We start from the raw sequence: 21,950 nt of genomic DNA on the forward strand, positions 1-21,950 counted from the left end.
ATGCCCTAAGAACTATTTAACCTTCCTATTATCCCTGTAAGGTACTACTACCGTTGTATCAAATTGCATTCACATTTATTTTATTCAAGTTCAACCATACTGGCTCAGGAGAGAGTGAGCAAGAATGAGCTCTCCACAGAAAGGACTTCAGCAATATTTCTTACATCCTTGAGGCACTCTAATGGGAACATAAAGAGAAAAAAATTAAAAGTAAGTTGCGCTACAACAAAGCGTACTTTCTTAGAAGCACAGGTTCTAGGGCCAGGACTCGGGTCCAAGACTGGAGAGTAAGGGCCTTGCCTTGGTTGCAAAATTAAGGGCAAGCCAAGAACTGACTAAACAAGGTAAATAATATTTCAATGTAATATTTTAAAAAATCAAAATTAATGTGAAAAAACAAAATATCAAAAATTTATTTTTTTAATTTTTTTAAAAGATTTCATTCATTTATTTTTAGAGAAGGGAAGGGAGAGAGAAAAAGAGGGAGAGAAACATCAATGTGTGGTTGCCTCTCCTGCGCCCCCTATTGGGAGCCTGGCATGCAATCCAGGCCTGTGCTTTGGGAATGGAATCAGGCACCCTTTGGTTTGCAGATGTGCATTCAATCCACTGAGCCACAACAGCCAGGACAAAATATCAAAATTTTAAACAACAAAAAAAATGACCTTACATTTGCAGGACTCATCTCTCCCTAATCCCAACCCTGTCCAAACCTCAATTCTGTCATTTACTGGTTGTGGAGTATTAGGAAGCTATTTAACTTCTTTATACCTCACTTTCTTCATCTGTAGAATGGAGATAATAATGTTACCTACCTCAGAAGGTGGTTGTCAGGATTAGATGACCCAGTTCACTGTAGATGCTAAGTAGATGTTGGCCATCATTATTGTGGAAAGAAACATCTTAAGGGAGTCCTGTTGAATGGTAGATGGTTTTATAAGTGAAACCACGCTAGAAAAGACCGTGGAACTTCACAAGTGTATTGTATAACTGCCATAATCTTTGCCATGTATGTATAATATTAACTTCTCCTAAGGAAGGATTAAAAGAATTGACTGAGAAGTGGAAACACTTTAAATTGGAGCGAATATGTAATCCCTTTTGCAAGCCTGTGCCTTGCCTTTGACCATCCAGGTGAGAGCATATTTTGAGTGTATCCTGAAACTGGTTCTGAAGATAACTCTAAAAATGCTATGAATGGCGGCAATACTGGGTAAGTATATTGTTTCCCAGGGTGGCTAGATTTAAGACAAAAATCATATTAACTAGGATATATTGAAGAAAAAAATCTCTTGTATGTAAGAGGCGCCGAGGTTAGGCCCTCCTAGAAATCACCGAAAGCCAAAGTGGAAATAACTGACCATTCCTGTTTCTATCATAATTTTTTTTTGTACTTAGTAGTTTACATATTTATCTCCCCAACTAGGATCCCTGGGAACGGCGGCCAAGTCTAGTTAATTTCTGAATGACACCAAGCACTATGAGAGGCATGGGACACTAAACAATTAACTAATAAATAAAATTTGGTTTAGGTACATTTAACCCAAGAGTTTCCTATTTCAAGCAATATGGTTAGAAAGCCTGAGGGGAAAGGGGCCCTATGAACTATAGTTTCCCAATTATTGTAAAAGCAGGAAGGAGTGTGCACACCGAAGTATTCATCACAATACTACGGCTTGAAACAGTCTTTTTGCAGACACCAGTCTTCTCCGGTTGCCTGCCACGCACGCGCAGACTGAAAGGGCGTTCGCCTGTTCTCCGCCCCTCCGCCCTCCAGGTGGCGCTGGCGGACCCCTTTCTGCCACCGACACTGTCGTGGCCGGGCCAGGCCCGGGCGGCACGAGCCGCCGAGCCGGCTCCAGGTCCGCCTCCGCCGCGCCGAGGGCGTGGGCTCCCGGCTCCCGGAAGCGGCGGCCGCGGCGTGGAGCCGAGCGGGCGTCGATCCCCGAAGCGGCAATGCGCGGTGGCCGGAGGCTGTGACTGGAGCGAGGCGGCCCGGTTGGGGCCGCTGATTGGCAGCTCGTTGAGGCGGTGGCTCAGGCTCTGGCTCCTCCGGGCGTAGCGTGGCGGCGGCCGGGGTGATGCTGCTCAAGCTCCTGCAGAGACAGACCTATACCTGCCTGTCCCACAGGTATGGGCTCTACGTCTGTTTCGTGGGCGTCGTTGTCACCATCGTCTCCGCTTTCCAGTTCGGAGAGGTGAGTAGCGGCGCGCGATCTCCGACCTGGGGGCTTTGGACGCAGGAGACCCTGCGGCCCCCGTCCCCCTGCAGCTCTCGCCGAGCCCGGGGGTGCCCCAAGCCCTAGCGCGCTTGACTCTCCGCCCCCCCCCCCCCCGCCCCATCCTCCCAGCCGCTCCAGCGACAAGTCCCAGGGTCTGTCCTTTCTCCGGAGGCGCGGAGGATTCCGATCGGGTTTCAGCATCTGGGTTGATGGGTCTCGTTCTTCGGGCAGTTTGGGGTTAGGGGATAGGCTCTGGTTCTACTGATTCCCTTTCCCACCAGGTGCATCTTTAGGGTCCCCAGGACTTTCTGCTTTCTCCCGCAGGCCTTATCCTGTACGAAGCCCCATCCCGGGACCCAGAGTTGTTGTCTTCCCATTCCTAAATTCTCATCCCTTACCCCTTCTTCGATTGTCACCCTTCTAATCTTTTCACCTTTGACAAAGGCACTTTAGTCTTTTTAATATAGGTTCTCCCAAGGGCATGCATGTTTTCGCACGTCAATTTGCCACGGGGAGACGGTACTGGCCCCCAAATTGATAGGACTTATGTGTGCAAGGGGACTTTTTTGCACTTTAGGCTCTGTCACTGGGGACAACTATACATCTGCAGTTAGCCCTACTGGCAGGTAGAGAGATCTCTTGCCAGCTCCAGATGCCTGTTTCCTGTCCCGAGATCACCCAAAGTTTAGGGCCACTTCACGTGACCAGGACACCTTAATGAGCTTAGACTGCAGCACCTAACCTCTTGGGAGCCAGCGCCAAGTCCTTGGGTCATGGGATAGGCTAATAATTTAGACTCCAGATCACATGAGCCTGGGCTTTTTGGATCTGCTCGTAGTTAATGTGCAATAAAGTAGTTGGGTCAGACTGTAAATTCCTCAGAGGGTCCAAGCAACAGGTTTGGGAGGTGGAAACACCCAAATTTAATAGATTTCTGTACGCTTCTGGATATACACTTTAAACATTTTTGTGACTGAAACAATCCTTTGGTTTAGGTTGGATAGTTTATTATGGATGGTCTAATACAGTATTCTTTATCATAAACAGGTGTACCGTAACTATCAGTAGGTCAGAACTAGGGTACATATGTGTGATTTTAGAGAACACCACTTTTAAAAATGTCTCTATAGCAACTAGGAGGAAAATTGTATTTTCAAATTGTTAGAAATCAGTCTATATATATGTGCATATATAAATGGATACGGTAGGAAGTTGAAAAAGTTTTTAAAATTAGCACAGTGGTTTTTTAGAAATGCCACAGTATACTTTTGTTCGAAGTCTATACCCATATTGGATTGTAAGCTCTATAAGAAAGGGTGCTGTCTACTGTTTAATCACTGTACCTCCAACATAAGCACTGTGCCAGAGTATGCTGTCCAAATATTTGTGGATGAATTATGGATGAATGAATTATGGATGAATGAATGGATGAATTATGTAGCATGATCTTCAAGTATACACTTTTGATAGTTTTGGGTCCAGGGGCTAATAAAAATAAATTTTATATGTAAGGGTGAGAAAGTGTCCCAGACTAGTAAGTGCGGCATGTATAATTCTACCTGCAGTTCTGTATTTGTTTGATGTATTGCAACTTAATATAGTGAATGTATCTATGCATAGTTGTGTCTAATTGCTGATAAGATTATTTTGGGCCCTGAGTAATCTAAATTAGCTGTTTATTAACAACTCTACAGCGTGAAAGTGACTTAAAGGCATCAGTTGTTAGAAGTTTTTATTTTGTATGTCGATGCCTGGTTACTTACCAAAAGAAAGACTTTTGTCAGTCTTGAAATGACTACCACTTTAAAGTTGGGAACAGGCCAAAGAAATGAGAGGCAAAGAACATCAACAGGTGTCACGGGAGGTGAATACAGCTGGCTCAGTGTCACTTTCCCAGCATGGTAGAAAAGAAGAACCGCCGGATTAGGCAGATCTGGTTTTGAATGCTGGTGCCAGTGTGGATCATGGTGATAGTTAATACACAGAGATTGCCAGGTTCCAGGCCCTCTTAACTGCTTTACATACATTCACTGATTTAATCCTTACATCACTCCTGTGGGATAGGTACTATTATTACACCCATTTACAGACGATGAAACTAATGCACTTGCACAAGTTAATCCAACCAGTTCATGGCAGAGCTGGGCCTCAAGCCAAAGCAGTATATGGGTCTAGAGCTGTATTCTTAAGCACATTTTTTGGTCTCTCAAACAGCCCAAGCTATCCTTTGAGTAATTTTGGAAAGGATACTTAACCTTTCTGAACCTCAGTTTCCTTATCTTTAAAATGGAGGCAAGAGTACTTTCCTTGCTGGTTTGATAGTGAGGACTAAGTAAGACATGTACGTAAAGTACCACACTCAGTTTCTGGCACGTAACAGACTCTCATGAAACGGTACTAAATACTGCTACTATTATTATTATCAACCTCTGTTTTTTGTCTTTAATTCTTATTTTGAAATAGAATACTGTCCTCATACAGTTAATATTACCAACTTATTAATCACTTCACTAATTATAATGGATTAAAGGACTATCCTTTTATTTATCATTGTTAAATAAATAAGGGTAAATTATCATTATTAACTAATGGTAAATCATAGTTACAGCATACCTGTTTATGATAAAAAAGGATAATCCTTTTATCCATCATTGTTAACTGAAATCATAGTATATTTTTTCTTTCCCTCTTAGAGTAAGTGGTATTGGTGCTAACTTTTGATAAGCTATTTGTATGCTGATCCAAATTTTGAGAAAAAAAAAGTGGAATTGAGACAAAAAAGAGGAAAGTGTGTTTTGAAATATTTCTAAGTATTTTCTGGAGAACCCTTGGGAACTCTGATCAAGCAAAAGCAGAGTTCGAGCCAAATCCACGGGGGGGGGGTGGTGGTGGTGCATATTTAATGAGCACTCAAGTTCATTGCCTTGAGGTGAGGGTAGCAGGTGGGAACTTGTCTGTGCTATACTATCTGCCTTGGGCAAGTCCAGTGAACCCTGGAAGTCTAGTTTCCTCATTGACAAATAGGAGCACTGACTTATCTAGGCTTTCTTTTTAGCTTAGAAAGTCCCGATTTTAAATATTTGTCCTTTGTCAGTTAATACTGTATAGACTTTAAAACATGCTTTTGAAGTAAAAGTTATACCAGGGCCAGCATTACCTAGTTGAATTATTTATATACATTGTTTATATACAAATCCACAATCCCTTATCTGAAACTTCTGGAACTACTGAATTACCTTATAATTAAACATCAGTATCTTTTACAGTGGAACATATGACTGTTCACGCACAGTGTGGAAAATAAAAACTATAAATAACTTCCAGTCAGTTCAGGCCAACTTTTGCTACCAAATAAGTTCAGGTCAGGTCAAGTTTCCCTGCCAAATAAGACACGAACAGATCTTCACTGTTGAGAGCTTTTTGGACTTTGGAATTACGAATAAAGGGTTGTAAATCACTGTTGGGTGTGTATGTGTGTATCTGTGTGCTTGGTGTGTGTATGTGTGAAATATATCACCTCCTTATGTGCACTAAGTATGGGAACAAATATTTAAAAATTGACTTCCACGAGGTAGTCAGATAGGTGATGGGTTCACATAGAATCTGCCCACAGTGGGTAGTAGTAACTATGGCTGGCCTCCCCGGTCCCTTCTGCTCACTCCATTCCTACCGCCATTTCATACTAATGAGATCATTGTTCAGTGAAAAAGAAGATCCAGCTCACCTGGAAAACTGGGTACAGCTCAAGTTATGTGCAGCCATGGTGATCAGTGTCTTATACTGGCTGTTTCAAGAAAGAGATTTGTTATTATGTTTGTATTTGACTAGTTCACTCATTGCATAAATATATTTGAGGTGTGTTCTTTGCCAAAGGCAGGAAATGGGTGAAGTTGAAAGACACCTGGCCTGGGGGCTAGCCCCTGGTCTGGCTCTGGCTCCTCCATAACTGTGCTCCTCAGTGGTTCTCAAACTGCATCCCTCCAGCTGCCTGCTGGGATGGAGCAGCCAACTCTTGTGTAGGTTTCTTTTGGGGGAGGGGAAAGCTTTTGTTATTAAACACATTATTTATAACTTCTAGACAAGACTCCCTTTTTAGCTTTAATGTGTTGTGAATATGCATTTATTGGGTGCTTCACACGAGAAAGCATGAACTATAATGTAATGCACATTGTGCTTCAGAGAAAGTGACAGTGGCCCTTAGATAACATGAAATGGTCTCTCTCTGTGGAGGGGTTTGAGAGAGAGAACACAGCACAGCTAGCTGTCAAGGCAGGGGCCTTGTCTTATTTCCTGAGCTATTCTTAGCACTCGAATGACTGAATGGAGGTGACCTTAACCAACATCACTTCAAGCTCATTTCCAGTGAAAGTATAAGTTTTCTGCTTTGATACAGACCATCTGTAGTTACCTTTTCATTCTCATAAATGATTGGTCTGATTGTACTTCATAGGGTGGTAGGAGCTGTCAAAGATACAAAGAATTTTAGCTCATCCTTGACCATCTTGGTACAGTTGAGATGAGGCCATGAGGACTGAGTAACAACAAAGGGAATAGGAAATTGAATGCCTGAGTAGCTACTCAGTAATCACTTAGAAAATCAGAGGGAGGGAAGAAAATTATGGGTGGAAGCATTATAGAGGAAGTTGAGACTTTTGCAAGGAGACAGGAACTTTTTCTTTTCCAATTATTAGTGCTTTAAAATTGCTGCTGGTATTAGTCAGCGGCACTGGGTTGCAACAGAATCCCAACTCACAAGTGGTTTAAGAGAAAATGTAGTTTTTTGACTGGTGCATTTGAAAAATTATAGGGTGAAACTCTGGCAAGGTTGGATTGAGTTGCCAAATGATGTCATCAGGGATCTCTTTTTGTCTCTGTTCTTCCCCTCTGTTGGTTTAGTTGTTAGGCAAGCTCTTCCCATATGGAAGCGGAAATGGCTGCCAGCAACTCCAGCTTGTGAACTGCCATTTTAGTAAGGCCAGCAAGCTGGACCCAGGTGGCCTGCCCAGCCAGGGAATGAGTGCCCTTATTGTGCCCTCAGTAACCACCTGGATCATCCCCAGAGCTAATGGGCTGTCAGTCTCAAGTGAACCACATGATCTCAGAGGAGTTCCCCAGAGGGAAATCACAAGGCTGTGACCAAAAGAAACCAAAGCAACAGATGTCCTAGACACTGGCTTGAGTCAAAACCCATTTCTCTTCCTTGTCCTTAACGTTGACATTGTGACCATGATAGCTGTTAACTCTTCACCTGTTCTAGAACGGTGATTTCCAACCTCTTTTGACTCAGATCCTGGCTCCATGGGTCCGCAGAGTTATGGATGAGATGAGACAAATTCACACGGACTGCTGAGTCCTTTGGAGGAAGAGGCACAGTGTGGCTTCTCTCTCTCTTGAGGGGAGAGCTCCTCAACCCGTGCCTTGGTAGGCTTTTATTGTGTTAAATTTGCATAGGAATACAGGGTGTGTATGTAAAGCTCATCAATCATTGTCAGGCAGAAATGATTAAACAATAGATGACATTCAAAGAACTCTGAGGCTTATTCTGAGTCAGGGTCAGATAGTTAAAGGATAAAACTTTGGGGAACAAACTCACTTTCTGCTTGGACCCTTATCATTTAAACTGAGAGTATTAGAAAAATAGGTTTCATAGGATTTTATGCATTCTCTCTTAGGCCTGATGCCCTAGAGAACCCACCCTTTCCAACACAGGGCCACACCCACCTCTAGCATTATTTCAGGCTTAAGGCATTGTTTCAGGCTTAAACCAGGTTGGGGAAGTAAGGCCGCCAAGAGATTAGGAGACTTCTTGCAGACAGTTTGAGGATATAGGCTATGTCAAAGCCATGGGGCAAGGTCCATAACCCCCTTTTCTTATGGCCCCCAAGTCCTTCCCTGAGGGCCCTTCGCAACCTTGCCTGTCTTAGGTCATCCCTCTTTTGAGAAATGTTACCCGTGGATGGCTAACCAGTCATCTGCCCGGGGCCAAGCAGGGTGAAGAGAAAGGGGGCAGAGGTGGTTCCCCCACAAGGATGATAAGCTTTGTCTCCTAAGTGGCTTATGGTCCCCAGGTCCTTTACTCAGCCTTAGCCAAGGGGGAGTACAGCTTCTGAAACCAGGCAGGGCAGTTCCCAACACTTTTTCATCTCATGCCACACATAAATGACTAAAATGCTGTGGTGCACCAAAAAATACATACTTTTTGCCAATCTGATTAAAAAAATAGGTCTAATTTCGATTCGTTCACGCTGGAATGGCTATTGTTGTGTTGGCTGTTGTCATTTTTTGAATTTGACAATCTAAGGGAAAACAGGTCAGTGCCACTGACCAAATAGTCAGGATTTAAAACTTTTTGAGGCACACTGGTTGAAAGTCACTATTTTTGAAGATGTAAAAGTGGGTTGTTTCCATTTTTAACATCTTTATCTGGGCGTATTAATACGGAGTTTTGTGAATGCACGCTCAAGTGCACACTCCTAAATCTTTCAGTGATGATTCAATATATTTTTAATTTAATGCAGTGATTTGATAGTTGTATTTGTTTTGACTTAGTCTTTATTTATTTTTAGATTTTTCCCCCATCACCATTTACCCCCATATCCTCTTTCACCCCCATCTCCCTCCCTCCCAAAGTCACTGCACTGTTGTCTGTGTCTACGACTTCTTTCTGTTTTCCCTTCCTGTTTTGCTCAATCTCTCTACCCACCCTCCACCCCCTGCCAGGAGCTGTCAACCTGCTGTCTATGAGCCCGTCTCTATTTTACTTATTAGTTCAATTTATTCATTAGATTCCACATATGAGTGAGATCATATGGTACTTGTCTTTCTCTGGCTTATTTCACTTAGCATAATGTTCTCCAGCTCCATCCATGCTGTTGCAAAGGGTAAGATTTTCTTCTTTTTTTACAGCTGAGTAATATCCATTGTTTTATCCACTCATCTACTGATGGGCACTCAGGCTGCTTCCAAATCTTGGCAATTGTAAATAATGCTACAATGAACATAGGCGATGAAGTCAAGATAGACAAGTTCATTTGCCTACCCAGACCTTAATTCTAGGTACTCAGTGAATATTTGTTGAAGAATACTTATAAAAGTTTATTTTTGCTCACTGATCATGATTGAGCCTCAGGAGGAAAAATGGTTTTAATGAGATGCCTAAGGTAGCTTGCACGATGCCTTACCATGCAAGGTATGCAGGGTGTCCAGTAAATGCTAATTAAATGCTACTGTCCTGTCTCAGCTGTTCTTCCCTGGGCTCTGATGCTTATGAAGATAGCAGCAGGAGACCTTCCTTCATGGCTGATACCAGGGTCATGCTGAAGAGTATATTAGTCTTTCATTAGAGACCGAGCATAAAAGGCTACAGTGATTTCACTACCTGACTGTGCTTTATTATGGTTGATATGAAAGCAGAGGGAGTAAGTACGTTATTACTTTAATATAGTTGGCACCTTGTAATACCATATGTCATTCTAGTTCCTTCTAGAATGTAACAAATAAGTGTACCTGTAAGAGGTTATATATTCACAATATATCATTTGAAGTTTTTGAGCACAGAAGTTTTTATTGTTCTTTAGATTGATTGTTCCAATCTTATGGTCCACATGCAGTATCGTTAGCAGGGGATTAGTCAGCCTACGTGTGTGATTCATACATGCACTAAATTAAAAAGGAAAAATGTGATCTTTCAAAAATGTTACAGATTAGGTCATACTTGTTCAGGGAGAGCCAAATGAATTCTACAGTCAGACTTAAACCATATTGCCTACTTTAAAATTGCATCCTGAAATTGTTTCTTCTTTTAGGTTCTGGTTTTCTTTCTCTCTTGATTCACCTTTCTCTCCGCCTTCCCCCTTCATGACTTCATCCCATTAACTTCATTTCTGTCTCTGATGGATTCCAAACTGGATCAAGCCTCTTCACCACAATTTCAGAGGGTATGCATTTGGAGGAGATTTATGCAGGTGTGTGCTGTGGGCCAGCTACTCTACTGCCTACCAGAGACACAAAGATGGCTCAGGTTTTGGTTTTTTGTTTTTTGTGGGGTTTTTTTGAATAAAGTTTTTATTCACTCTCCAAGAAAGGAGGGGGCATGGTGTGGGGAGATACACCAGCCAAGATGGTTCAGTTTTTTCCAGCTCTTGAATTTACTCTCCAGACAGAGGTGGAGAAGAGGCACATGGACAAACTTAAAACATGTTGTAAGAAATTAAGTTGACATAGGGGTGTCTGGCAATTGCTCAGACAGTAACATCTGAGCTTGATCTTGAACAGGTGGCTGAGGCTCCCCCTCCCCTATTTTCTTAAGTGAAGGATGCCGTGGGTGTAAAGCTATGGGTGTGAAAGGCACTATCACTTTCCAGGAACAAAAGTCGTTCTGAAGGGCCCAAGATTACCCGGGACTGAAGCTGGAGAGGCAGGCAGTAGCCAGTTTAAGGCTTGCCCACTGAGCGAGGCTAAGAGATTTCAATTTGTCCTGAAGAAAATTGGGATTGTTCAAACGACTTTAAGCAAGAGAGTGATGATCGTGATCTGTGTTTGGAACGATTGCTGTAGAGGCAATGAGGAAGGTGACTTGCAGGTAAAAGAGAATGGTAGCAGGAGACTGTAGGAGTCCAGGTAAAAATACCGCATTGAATTCAGTGCATCAGAATCGGCGGGCTTTCAATATTGATTTTTGTATTTGTACAAAAGCCTGAAGAAGGTGTATTTGCTTTTGGAAACTGGCATTCTCTCTTGCTAATTTATTGCTTGATTTGGGGCTAGTCATTTGATTTATCCCCAATGTGATGTTATTAGGAGGTGAGGCCTTTGGAAGGTAATTAGGTCATGGGTGCGATTAGTGCTCTTATAAAAGAAAACCCCAGAGAGCTCCTGGGCCCAGTCCGCCCTGTGGGGCGGCACAGAAGGCCGTGAACCTGAAGCCGGCTCTCACCAGACACCAGCTCTGTGGGTGCCTGGATCTTAGTCTCCCCAGCCTCCGGAACTCTGAGACAGAAATTTCTATTGTTTATAAGCTGTGGGCCAACGCAGGAAAACAAAATGAGCGTGTTTAATCAGATGTGATTAGACAGTGCGCCTGGTGACGAGCAGATAGCGCTTCCTGATTGATATCAAAGGAGGTGTAGGGTTGGTAGAAAAGATAAAGCTCAAACTGTCTTTGAGATCCATATCTTAGTCTTTCTTAGTACCTTTTAATGCAAACTAAATGTTGTTTTGGGGACCTATGAAGAATCTTTATAATGTGGGACAATATAAATTGGTGATTATCAATGTATAAAAAGCTATGTATGAAAAGCTATGTCAGTGTTAAGAGTTCTGACGGCTTGAAGGGTAGAGAGCCCCAGCATCTTAAGTTCTATAGTGTATCATGTCAACTTCTATGCTTGAAAGTTGAGAAAGTGACACATGCTTTTACAGAGAGAGAGTTTTATATCCTTGTGTTCCTAAGCTTCTTGTTGTCTCTTTATGTTTGTGGCCCTTTACTCTTTACCTTGACTCTTGGGAATGGAACTAAGAGCAGAGCATTCTGGAGGGAAACTCGGGAGCAGTCAGCTGTTCCAAGATGTTTGCCTTGTAAAACTAGTTGCCATATTTATTCATTCTAGAACATTTATTTTGTGCCAGGCCCTGTGCAAAGATTTGGGAATAAAAATAAAAAGAGGTCAAGTTCCTGGCTTTGAGCTGCTCGCAGAGGTGTAGACACATATTTAAACAGGACAAGTGCATGGCAGAATTGTGAATGCTGTCTGTAAGAGGCACGGACACAGCTGGCACGTGGGTGGTGGTGTGCAGCCTGGTACCTCTCATCCCTCGTCTCGCTCACTCATCCAAGCGGTCTTGTGAAACAGGCGGCATTCGTCCTCATTCTGCAGACGAAGAAGCTGAGAATAGAGACGTGCCCTCGGTTTTGTTATTGATAAGTGTCAGAATGAAACACACATCTTCTGACGGTGAATCTTATGGTGATGAGCAGATAGGCGCTGTCTACCTGTTCCCTTCTTAATGGTTGGTTACCTTCCTCCTTTCCTTAACCCAGGAATTCCTCTGATACAAAGGACTGTGGGTCTTGCATCTCATTCACTACTGTCCAGCCACAGGCATTGATCCTGTCTGGAATCATTAAAATCTTCAATAAAAGTGTTTAATGGTTCTATAATTATAAAAAGTTTATCACCTGAAAATTTTAGCATTTGTATGTGCCAACCAGTGAAAGGGGTGTTAGACATTCTGAAAATACTGAGGAAAAGCATAGAAGTATTATGTGAGTGTGGGCCTATAGATGTAAACATGCTAAGGAAACAGATCTGGATCGTTGGATTAAGGAGGATAGACATACCAGCTTCGGCACTGCGTGGCCACGTTCTGAAATGTGTATTTGACAAAGCTCCATGTAAATAACTGTCAGAGGAGGCAGCCTGGCCGAAGCTCAACGGGAGCGTAGGCTCGGGAGCTGAGTTGGTTCAGATCCCAGCCCCTCCACACACTGCTGGTGGCCTGGGGCTTCCCTTTGGAAAGTGAGCCGCCCTTGACCTGCCTGCGGTCAGTCCGGGGTTGCAGGGGTTCGGTGGGGAGGAGTGCTTGGCAGGAGGGTGCTTGGTGAACCTGTGTCTCCATCCCCTCTCCTCTGCCATTAGCTCATTAAGACCAACATTGGCGGCCGTTTTGTAAAAACTGACGAACCATTGATCTTAAATACCTTGAACGCCATGGTTATTAAAATGGACTCTTAAAAGTGATAAATATTTTTAACCAGTAACCTACCTTTAGATGATTTTTACAATTCTTCAGTTTGTGATGTTTTTCAGAGCTCACGTAGTATTTTAATAAGCAGTATATTAGCTCATTGTGTCCTAAATTTTACCAACAAACTACCCTTAGAAGCAGGGAAAAGTGAATACTCTGAGGAGAACAGTGTAGAGAGGAGGGGTGTGTGTGCACACACATGGGGAGGGGTGGGGCAGATCAACGTGGCAAGTAGGAATTTTTTGAAGGCCAACCATTAATCTGCAAAATCACCTATGTTTTTCGTTTTGCTTCATAAAAATTTGAATTACTAATATAATGCTTTAAAGGCCTTGCCATTATTTAAATGATGGTTCAGGAAGATATACTTTGTTTACCACGATTTCTAGTTTGCCCAGTACGCTTTTCATACACTGTCCTCACCCGTCATGTGAGAATCACTCTCTCCTACAGCAGCACAGGAAACTGATGGAACAGAGTTTGTGCTTAAGTTCAGAGTGTGGGAAATGGAGGCCTGAACTTTGTAACTTATTCAAGGTTACGCAGCCACTGGTAGGAGAACTGGCAGCTTCTCCCAGGAGATGCCCCGAATTCCTCAGTCCAGTCATCTCTTACGTCACTCCTGCTATAACCAGACACTTACTAAGAAGAATACGGTATACAATGAATTGTTCTCTGTATGAGTTAAGGATAAATACACTGAAGCAGTTTATAACTTGATTGGTCTGACAAGATGCTAACATGGGGTGAAAAGAAAGTAACCATAAAAAAGATGAGTAATGCAGGCAAGAAATGTTACAAGGCAAGAAATGTTACAAGGCAGTGCGTAGCTAATTTCCAAGTAGGGGTTACAGATGAAAGTCACTCAGAGTTTCGAGAAGGAAGCATTCAGATTGGGCTGAAGAATGTGGAAAAGGAGACTTCATTTTGTAAGGATTTCTCTAACCCCTCCTCTGGTCCTTTGTTTATTGCTAATAATGGCTAAAAACAAGATCTAATGACAAGTGACAAGTTTGTCATTTGTTTGTTTGTTTGTTTGTTTAGAAGGTACTTATATTTTTATAACTTACCCCAGAATAAGTAATTTCATAATTGCCCATTCAAATTTCTGCTCTTTTCCATCCTGGATCATATTAAAGAAATGATCTAACACTAACCCTTTCATGAATTTTACTTGACTTACAAGCCTCCTTTTTGACCCCTCATATAGCACATTACTCATTCACTTAGAAAAGAGTTTGGCAAGATTTCCACAGTTGGGTCTAGTTGAGAACTGAGTGAAGCAGAAAAGGGAAATAGTCGTGATGGAAGAGACCCAAGTGTAAATGCTGACGGGGTTAGAACCAGGGATGGGAGACCCGGAGGAGGCTGAAGACGGAAGAGACGTGGTACCCTACGGAGCTGCCCTGTGGTCCCAGAAGAAACCGCACCGTGTGCCGTGCCAGCCACACGGCTCTGCGCCTCCTGTACTCACAGACAGGGCGGGCCAAAGTAGGCCTACGGTTGTTCGTTTGGAAACTAATACAAAATTAACAAATAATAACAACACAAGAATAAACTCTGTTTCACATACTCATAACTGTAAACCTACTTTTGCCCCACCCTGTACTTTGAGGATTGGAATGGATTTCCAGGACAATTTGGTCAGATCCCCTTTATTTTACAAGTGAAGAAACAACCCAAAGAGATGAACTCGTATTAGATCTCTATAAAAGTGACAAAGCTGGGGTGAAAACCTATGTCCTGGGTCATAACGCCGCTGCCTCCCCCGAGATCTAAGGGTGCAGGAGTCCGGACCAGTAGCAGTGCACCTACATGTGTTAGAGAAGGACCTTTGCTGTTACTGTCGGTGTTGTTTCTAACACATGAAAGCCATTTGGCAACCGGGAGATTAGTTTATCTGATGAAGGAAGACGTGTCGTGGCCACACGCTGAGTCAGCATTTCTCGGCCATTTGTGAAGTGTCTCTCTCGTGTTTCCTCCCTGATGCTGGGCAGCACCCGGGGAGGCCAAGTGAGGCCTCAGCAGATACCGGGGTCCAGGTTCTGGTCATGGCCCAGGAAGGATTCAAGAGCGTGACACAAGGATTTATAGCAAAGCACAGGAAATTTATTAAGGCCATGGTATGCACTCAAGAAGTGAGAGAGGACAACCTGGGAGAACGAGATGCCCCAATGGCGTCTGGGTGGGAGGTTTTGAGTAAATGTGGGCAAGTGGGGAGGAGAGGGTGGTCCTTGGCTTCTGACACCGGTGGGGTGACTTCTGACACCATGTGGCTCATCCCTGTCCCTCCTTTCCAGATAGCGATTTCTTTTTTGTTTTTTGGTCCTCTCAACTGCAGGAAATTGGGGAGGAGGAAGCAGGGGAACCAGGTGGTCAGTGAAGGTCACGTCTGTGATGTTCCAGCCATGGCAGAAAAGGGGAGGGGTAGAGCTTGAAGTCTTTGTTCCCTATTCTGACTTTTCTGTCTCATCCCCACCTTCTGGGTCACAGGATTATTGACGGAGAATCATTTCTGTTTGAGTTCAGTAAGTCGACACAAGTTGATCCGATTATATTACTACAAATAGATAACATACTCTGGATGTGCCTGCCGTGGGGGTTGGTGCTGTGTCTGGCACTGAAGGCAGAGCTCACTGCCTCTGAGATTCTCTTGTATGTAACCATCCTTCTGTTGCAGTTTGTGTATCGGGACTGAGCACAGTATCTGCCATGTGGCAGGCGCCGCGGGGTGGATGCACTTTGATCGCTTTACCTGTGTCTTTAGCAATTCTCAACACAGTGAAAGTTATGAACTCTTTAGTATTTGATGCAAATAAAACATCGCTTCTTTTTCTTTCTTCTTCTTTCCCTAGGTGGTCCTGGAATGGAGCCGGGATCAATACCACGTTTTGTTTGATTCCTACAGAGACAATATTGCTGGGAAATCCTTTCAGAATCGGTGAGAAAAGATAAATTTTGGAGAGTAGTTTGTTTTGACTTACACAACAAGCCATGAAGTCGCCCATGCTTTAAATATGGCAGTAGGGGGTGAGTCTTTCCAAGTCATAGACACAGTTTCACTCATTCAAGACTGCTTCCATCTGAAGGAACCCTGTAGTCTACCCTCATGTTTTTTTAGATGGAAAACCTGGCTCGCAAGCGATCCCTTTATCCTCGCCCCAGTTCTGTGAGGTGAAGGTAATTCCATCCCCCCACAAGATGAGGAAACCGGGTGGCTACTCTGGAGCCAGCTCTGAGCTCCGGCCGGTGTTCTTTGCTCAACATCACTCTGGTAACCAGGGCCATTCCCATCACAGCCACCAGGACTGGGCCCTCACCTGCCCTTGTGGTCATCTTGCTGCCTTGCTCTGGGAAGGAGCAAACAACCTCACAGGTTGGATCTTTGGCTTCTTAAGGCCAAGCTTCTTGGTACAGCCATTCTTGAATGTTGCCTTTAACCTTTCTTTTCTTTGGAGAGTTTTCCTCCCTCACAAGACACTCCTGGGCGGGAGCAATCTTTTTCAGTGTCTTCCTTCCCTTCTTGCAGCTAAAATGAATCACGCAGGCTCTTTTCAGTTTTTGTGTATAAAACTATTACTTACATTGTGCTATATCATAAAAGCAGTAGGTGTCTGTGGTGACAACAATTTGAACAACACAGAAAAATAAAAAGTAAAGCCTCTCTCTTTCCATTCTGGATTTCCCCTCCCCCAGAGGAACCACGGTTAATGAATTTTTGTTTTGGATTCTTCTGGTGGTCATCATTCCACCTTTCAAAAATAAAGAACCCTGTTCTTTTTGATTTATCCACTGCAAGCACTATCCACCGACTCTCCTTCCTGTTGTAATGGCATACAGCGGACCAGCCCAGGGCAAGGAGCAAGAGGGAGCAACACCAGCTGTGGGGTAGCTGCCAAGGTAGTTAACCTCTTGAAAGACCTTGGTCTCAGTGTCAGAGGCCATAACCGGAGATCCTGACTGTCATTTCCCCCTGGGGACAGATCCCATAAATCCTTTCCTCTACCCTAACTGAACCAGAAAACCTAATGAAGCTAAAAGTAATCATTGATGTCAATTGACACAGCAGAAAACTCACTGAACCAGAAAACCTAATGAAATGACAAGTCATAATTGGTGTTAATTGGGACACTTTGACAGTTTTCTGAGAACCTGTACGTCACTGGTTCCTCTGGAGCCCTTGTCCCCTGCTTAGAAGCACTTCCTTGTCACTCTGTTCTCTTGTTACAAGCACTTAGTGATTTCTATCAAGTGAGTAGTTTTAAAAATAACTGTGCTAATTAGATGTATGTCGTGTTATAGTCCTCACTATCTTAATGAAGAGAGGTTGTAGGATTTCTTGAGTTGACCTAAAGCTGTACTCTTTGCTTTGGCCCTTAAAGTATGCTACGTATGAACGGCACCCTGAATTTGCCCCTTCAGTGAAGATTGAATCTGTCTTACCCTGTTTCAGACCCGATCTAAAAGACCCTCTCTGTCCCTGTCTGCCGTAAAGAATTTTGTCGTCTGACAAAGGAGGCATCTTGTAGCCAAGTAACTAGTGAAGTAGGGAAACACTATAGCTTTCTTTTAAGGTCTCCTAAAACAGCAGTTTTCATAGGCCTCTGGGAGTCTGTGAAATCCAGACTATTTTTATAAGCATACTAAGGTGTTGTTTGCTTTTTTACTCTGTTGACTTTAGCACAGATGGTATAAGAGCAGTGTGGGTAAAATTGCCACACCTTCCTTAGCATGAGTCATTGTCCTCTTTACCACCACATCTTTGCAGGGGCAAGAAAAAGCTAGTTTCACTTAAAAATGTTCACGATGAAGCGGTAGAAAATTATTGATTTGGTTATATCTTGACCCTTTGAGTAAACGTTTCTTTAATGTCTGTGTGATGAAAGGGGAAGGAGGCTTAAAGCACCTGCCTGCGTGGGGATTGTTCTGAGGAAAAGCCCCGGGGTGGGTGTTTGCGTTGCTGCTGAACTGGCTCTTCTGTTTCATGAAACACCATTGTTATAACTTGATCATATGGTATTTGTCTTTCACCACTTGGCTTATTTTGCTTAGCATAATGCTTTCTAGTTCCATCCATGCTGTCGCAAAAGGTAGGAGCTCCTTTCTTTCTGCTGCATAAAATTCTCTTGTGTAAATGTGCCATCGTTTTTTTGATCCATTCATTTACTGATGGGCACTTAGGTTGCTTCCAGCACTTGGCTGTTGTAAATTGTGCTGCTCAACAAAACAAACAAGCAAGCAAAATATAACCAAAGACACTGAAATTGAGAACAGGCTGACAGTGACCAGAGGGGAGAGGGGAGGCAATTTCAGGGGAAAGGGATGAAGGGTTTATAGGAACAATTATAAAGGACACATGGACAATAAGGGGGGGGGGCACGGTGGAAGCAGGGGATGGGAGGGAGGTGGGGAGGGCTGGAGTGTTGGGCTGGGGTGGGGGAAAAAGGCAGAAAACTGTACCTGAACAACAATAAAAAAATTAAAAATACCACCATTGTTATAACTTGAAAGGACAAATTCAGGTAGGATTAATCAGACTTGGTTGTTGGGCAGGTATTTTCTTGGCAGTGAACAAAGCGATCTTGTCTCTTGAAGGAAAGCACATAGTAGTATTTGTTGTCAGTGGTAAAGCTTGAACTTCTAAGTGAAAATTAAAATTTTGGAAAACTTGTTTCCACCACTGTGAGCTTACTGGGCCTTCACAAAGTTGTAGACTTCTCTGATTGGATTTGTGGCATTATCCAAAGAATCACATTTGTTAATATTATATAAGAAACCTAAGGAAACGCATCACCGTTTGGCAGATCTGCATAATGCCACATGCTTCTGTTTTTCAGATAACCAAACATTGCATGGGTCAAAGAGCCATTCACAGCCCCAGGAAGACCAAGGGTTTTCTTTCATACAAAAGCACAAAAATTCATGAGTGTGGTTTCAGATTCCACATGGCAACTAATTATTAAGAAACTACCACTTATTTTGGTGTAGCAGCAGAGAATAATATCCAGTATTATCTGAAAAGATTGTTAAAGTACTCCTCTTTCTAACTTCATATCTGTGTGAGTCTGGTGTTTTGTTAATGTATACTTCAGGAAGACAACATAATGGGAGAGAGTGAATACTGGAGGTTTGAGGTGCTTGCTTTCTCCTGCCGAATCACTAAAGAGGTTTGCAGAAATGTGAAACAATGCCTCTCCTCACTAAATTTTTCTTTTTGTTTTGGTAACACTTATTTTTATTTAAAACTTATTCATATAGTTAACATGTGAAAGGGTTTATTTTGTTTTAAAATGAATTAATATTTTTAAATGTCTTATTTTAAAATATGGCAGGTGTGGATAGTTATAACCTATAAGCAAAGCTTTTTGGGTACCTTAATAAGTTTTAAGAGTGTGAAAGTTCTGGAGACTAAAAAGTTTGAGAACCATTTTTTCTTTTTTTTCCCCCCTCAAGGATTTTATTTATTTATTTTTAGAGAGGGGAGGGGAGGGAGAAAGAGTAGGAGAGATGCATCAATGTCTGGTTGCCTCTCACATGCACCCTAACTGGTGGCCTGGCCTGCAACCCAGGCATGAACCCTGACTGGGAATCAAACCAGCGACCCTTTGGTTTGCAGGCTGGCGCTCAATCCACTGAGCCACACCAGCCAGGGCTGAGAACCATTTTCTTAATGTAGCAGTTCTCAAACTATAGTGTGCACCAGAATCCCGTAGAAGGCTTGAGAAAGTATAGTTTCTCCCCATGTCCAGAGTGTCTTAGGCTGTACATCTCAGAGGGGCTCAGAAAATGTTCATTTCTAACATGTTCACTGGTGATACAAGAAGCTGCTGGTCTGATGCTCACACTTTGAGAACTATTGCATTATGGAATTCTTAATGAAATACAGTTTTTCTGCTTCTTGAGTTTTCTTTTTAATAACACCAGTGCTCAATTTACAATAGCCAAGAGTTGGAAGCGACCTAGGTGCCCATCAGTAAATGAATGGATCCAAAAATTGTGGTACATATACACAATGGAATTCTATGCTGCAGAGAGAAAGAAGGAGCTACTACCTTTTGCAACAACATGGATGGAACTGGAAAGCATTATGCTGAGTGAAATAGGCCAGGTGCTGAAAGACAAATACCATATGATCTCACCTTTAACAGGAAGCTAAACAACAAAACAAACAAGCAAGCAGAAAAAAAAAAAACACACACACAAAGACACTGAAATAGAGAACAAGGGGATAGTGACCAGAGGGGAGAAGGAAGGGAAGTTAAGGGGAAAAAGGGGGAGGGATTTGGAGGAACAAATAGGAAGGACACAGGGACGAGAACTAAGGGGGGTGGAAATGGGAGGGAGGTGGGGAGCAAGGGGCGGGGGAGGCTGGGATGGGAAAAATAGACAAAAAACTGTACTTGAAAAATAACTAAATAAAATTAATAAAAAAAATAACACCAGTGCTCAACATGGATTCTTTTTTTTTAATTCAACCATTGGTCGAGTACCTATCCAACCTACTGTGCCTCGCACTGTGCTGGGTGCCGATGGTGCAGGTGTGTAAATTCCTGCCCCACAGGCTTCAATAATTATAAAGGAAAAGCAGCTTAAAAAACCCAGGTGCTGAGTTTTAATCAAATATTCTTGTTCTCTTTCCAGAGAATTTTTTGCATGTATGTTAAATATGTCTTTTCCTAATTTTTGATTGCATGAAACCATAGTTTGATTTTTATGCAGGGATGTTTCAAAATTGCCTAATTTTTGATGATGACAAGTAAATAGATCATATCTCACATATCACATGTTGTAGTATCTTTTGAAATATCATAATGTTTATAGGAAATTTCACTGTTGTGCATAAGTCTCTTTAGTGTTATTTGCCCTGAATGAAAAAAGAAAATCCCATTCTATGTCAGTAACAAGTGAATATATAAATTATTTACTGCTCCTAATTGTGAGGCATTAAATCAGTTTGGGGCTCAATTTTGTCATCTTTAAAATGTCCATAGTAGATTAAGTATAAAATCTCTCCCCACTGTTTGCTTCTAAGATACTATTTAAGTTCTAGGTTTTCTTACCTACTTCACAGAATGTAGAGCCAAGGGGCTCTTAAGTGCTTTTTTACTCATTTAAACTAAACTGATTAAAATGCAAGTGTGTCACTGTCACCACAGCTTTGTTTTTGAGTCACAGGTAACTTATACAGTCTTCAGTCTAAGATAAGGACTTCCTTCTTGTCTGGAAACTAAGATTGTCTCTTAGTTAGAACGAAAGACTCACAGTCCTTGTGACCCTGTCTCATAGAAAAACAATTGAGTCACTGACCTGGAGGAAATCACACGATCTCCTTAGGCTTGTTAGTTTAACACCAAAGTATTAAATTGACCATAAAATACAGACTTATTAGAAGAACCTGTACATAAATGAATTATATACTTACATTGTTTTCCCCAATTGAACATATATGGCTATCTCTTGATTCTATTAAAAAATCTTTAGTAGCAAATAATTACTTTGACAGGAAAGCTTTGGAATGTGCAATTCTTTTTTTTCTTTTTTGACCTTTTAAAAATATATCACTTAAGCAGTTTTTTATTTTTAAAAGATTTTATTTTTTTTAGAAAGAGGGAAAAGGAGGAATAAGGAGAAGGAGAGAAACATGGATTGGTTGCCTCTTGCACACCCCCACCTGGGGACCTGGCCTGAAACCCAGGTGTGTGACCGGGAATCGAATTGAGGACCTTTCAGGCCACAGGCTGGCACTCAGTCCCCTGAGTCACATGAGCCAGGGCCTTAAGCAGTTTTTTAAAATTAATTTTCAGCCTGAGCAACCTGAGAAGTTGAGAGTGAGAAGACCTTGAATAATTTACACAAGTGTAATGTGAGGCATGATTTTTTAAATGGAGAAGACCAATGTATAAGTCGAGGGAAGGAACTGATAGTTAACAGGTATATGTGACCCACAGATAAATCAGCAGTTGTCAAGTGCATTTCCAGACC

At 42.4% G+C, this 21,950-nt stretch overlaps 1 protein-coding gene across 3 annotated transcripts in view; it reads left to right on the top strand.

The window, feature by feature from the left end:
• The first annotated feature begins 1,820 nt into the window (after window positions 1–1,820).
• GNPTAB (N-acetylglucosamine-1-phosphate transferase subunits alpha and beta) overlaps window positions 1,821–21,950 on the top strand; it is a 64,045-nt gene continuing 43,915 nt past the window's right edge. Inside the window, exons 1-2 of one of the 3 annotated variants that reach the window (XM_053661502.1) lie at window positions 1,821–2,198; window positions 15,824–15,909. In XM_053661502.1, coding sequence (XP_053517477.1) covers window positions 2,082–2,198; window positions 15,824–15,909 — 203 coding nt within the window. In that variant the 5' untranslated portion in view covers window positions 1,821–2,081. Of the gene's footprint in view, window positions 2,199–15,604; window positions 15,624–15,823; window positions 15,910–21,950 lie in introns of those variants that run through there. The other 2 variants (XM_053661501.1, XM_053661503.1) reach the window with 2 other exon arrangements.

Source organism: Artibeus jamaicensis, unplaced genomic scaffold (genome assembly GCF_021234435.1).
Source record: "Artibeus jamaicensis isolate MK-2021 breed Jamaican fruit bat unplaced genomic scaffold, CSHL_Jam_final contig_233, whole genome shotgun sequence".
NCBI classification, from domain to species: Eukaryota; Metazoa; Chordata; class Mammalia; order Chiroptera; family Phyllostomidae; genus Artibeus; species Artibeus jamaicensis.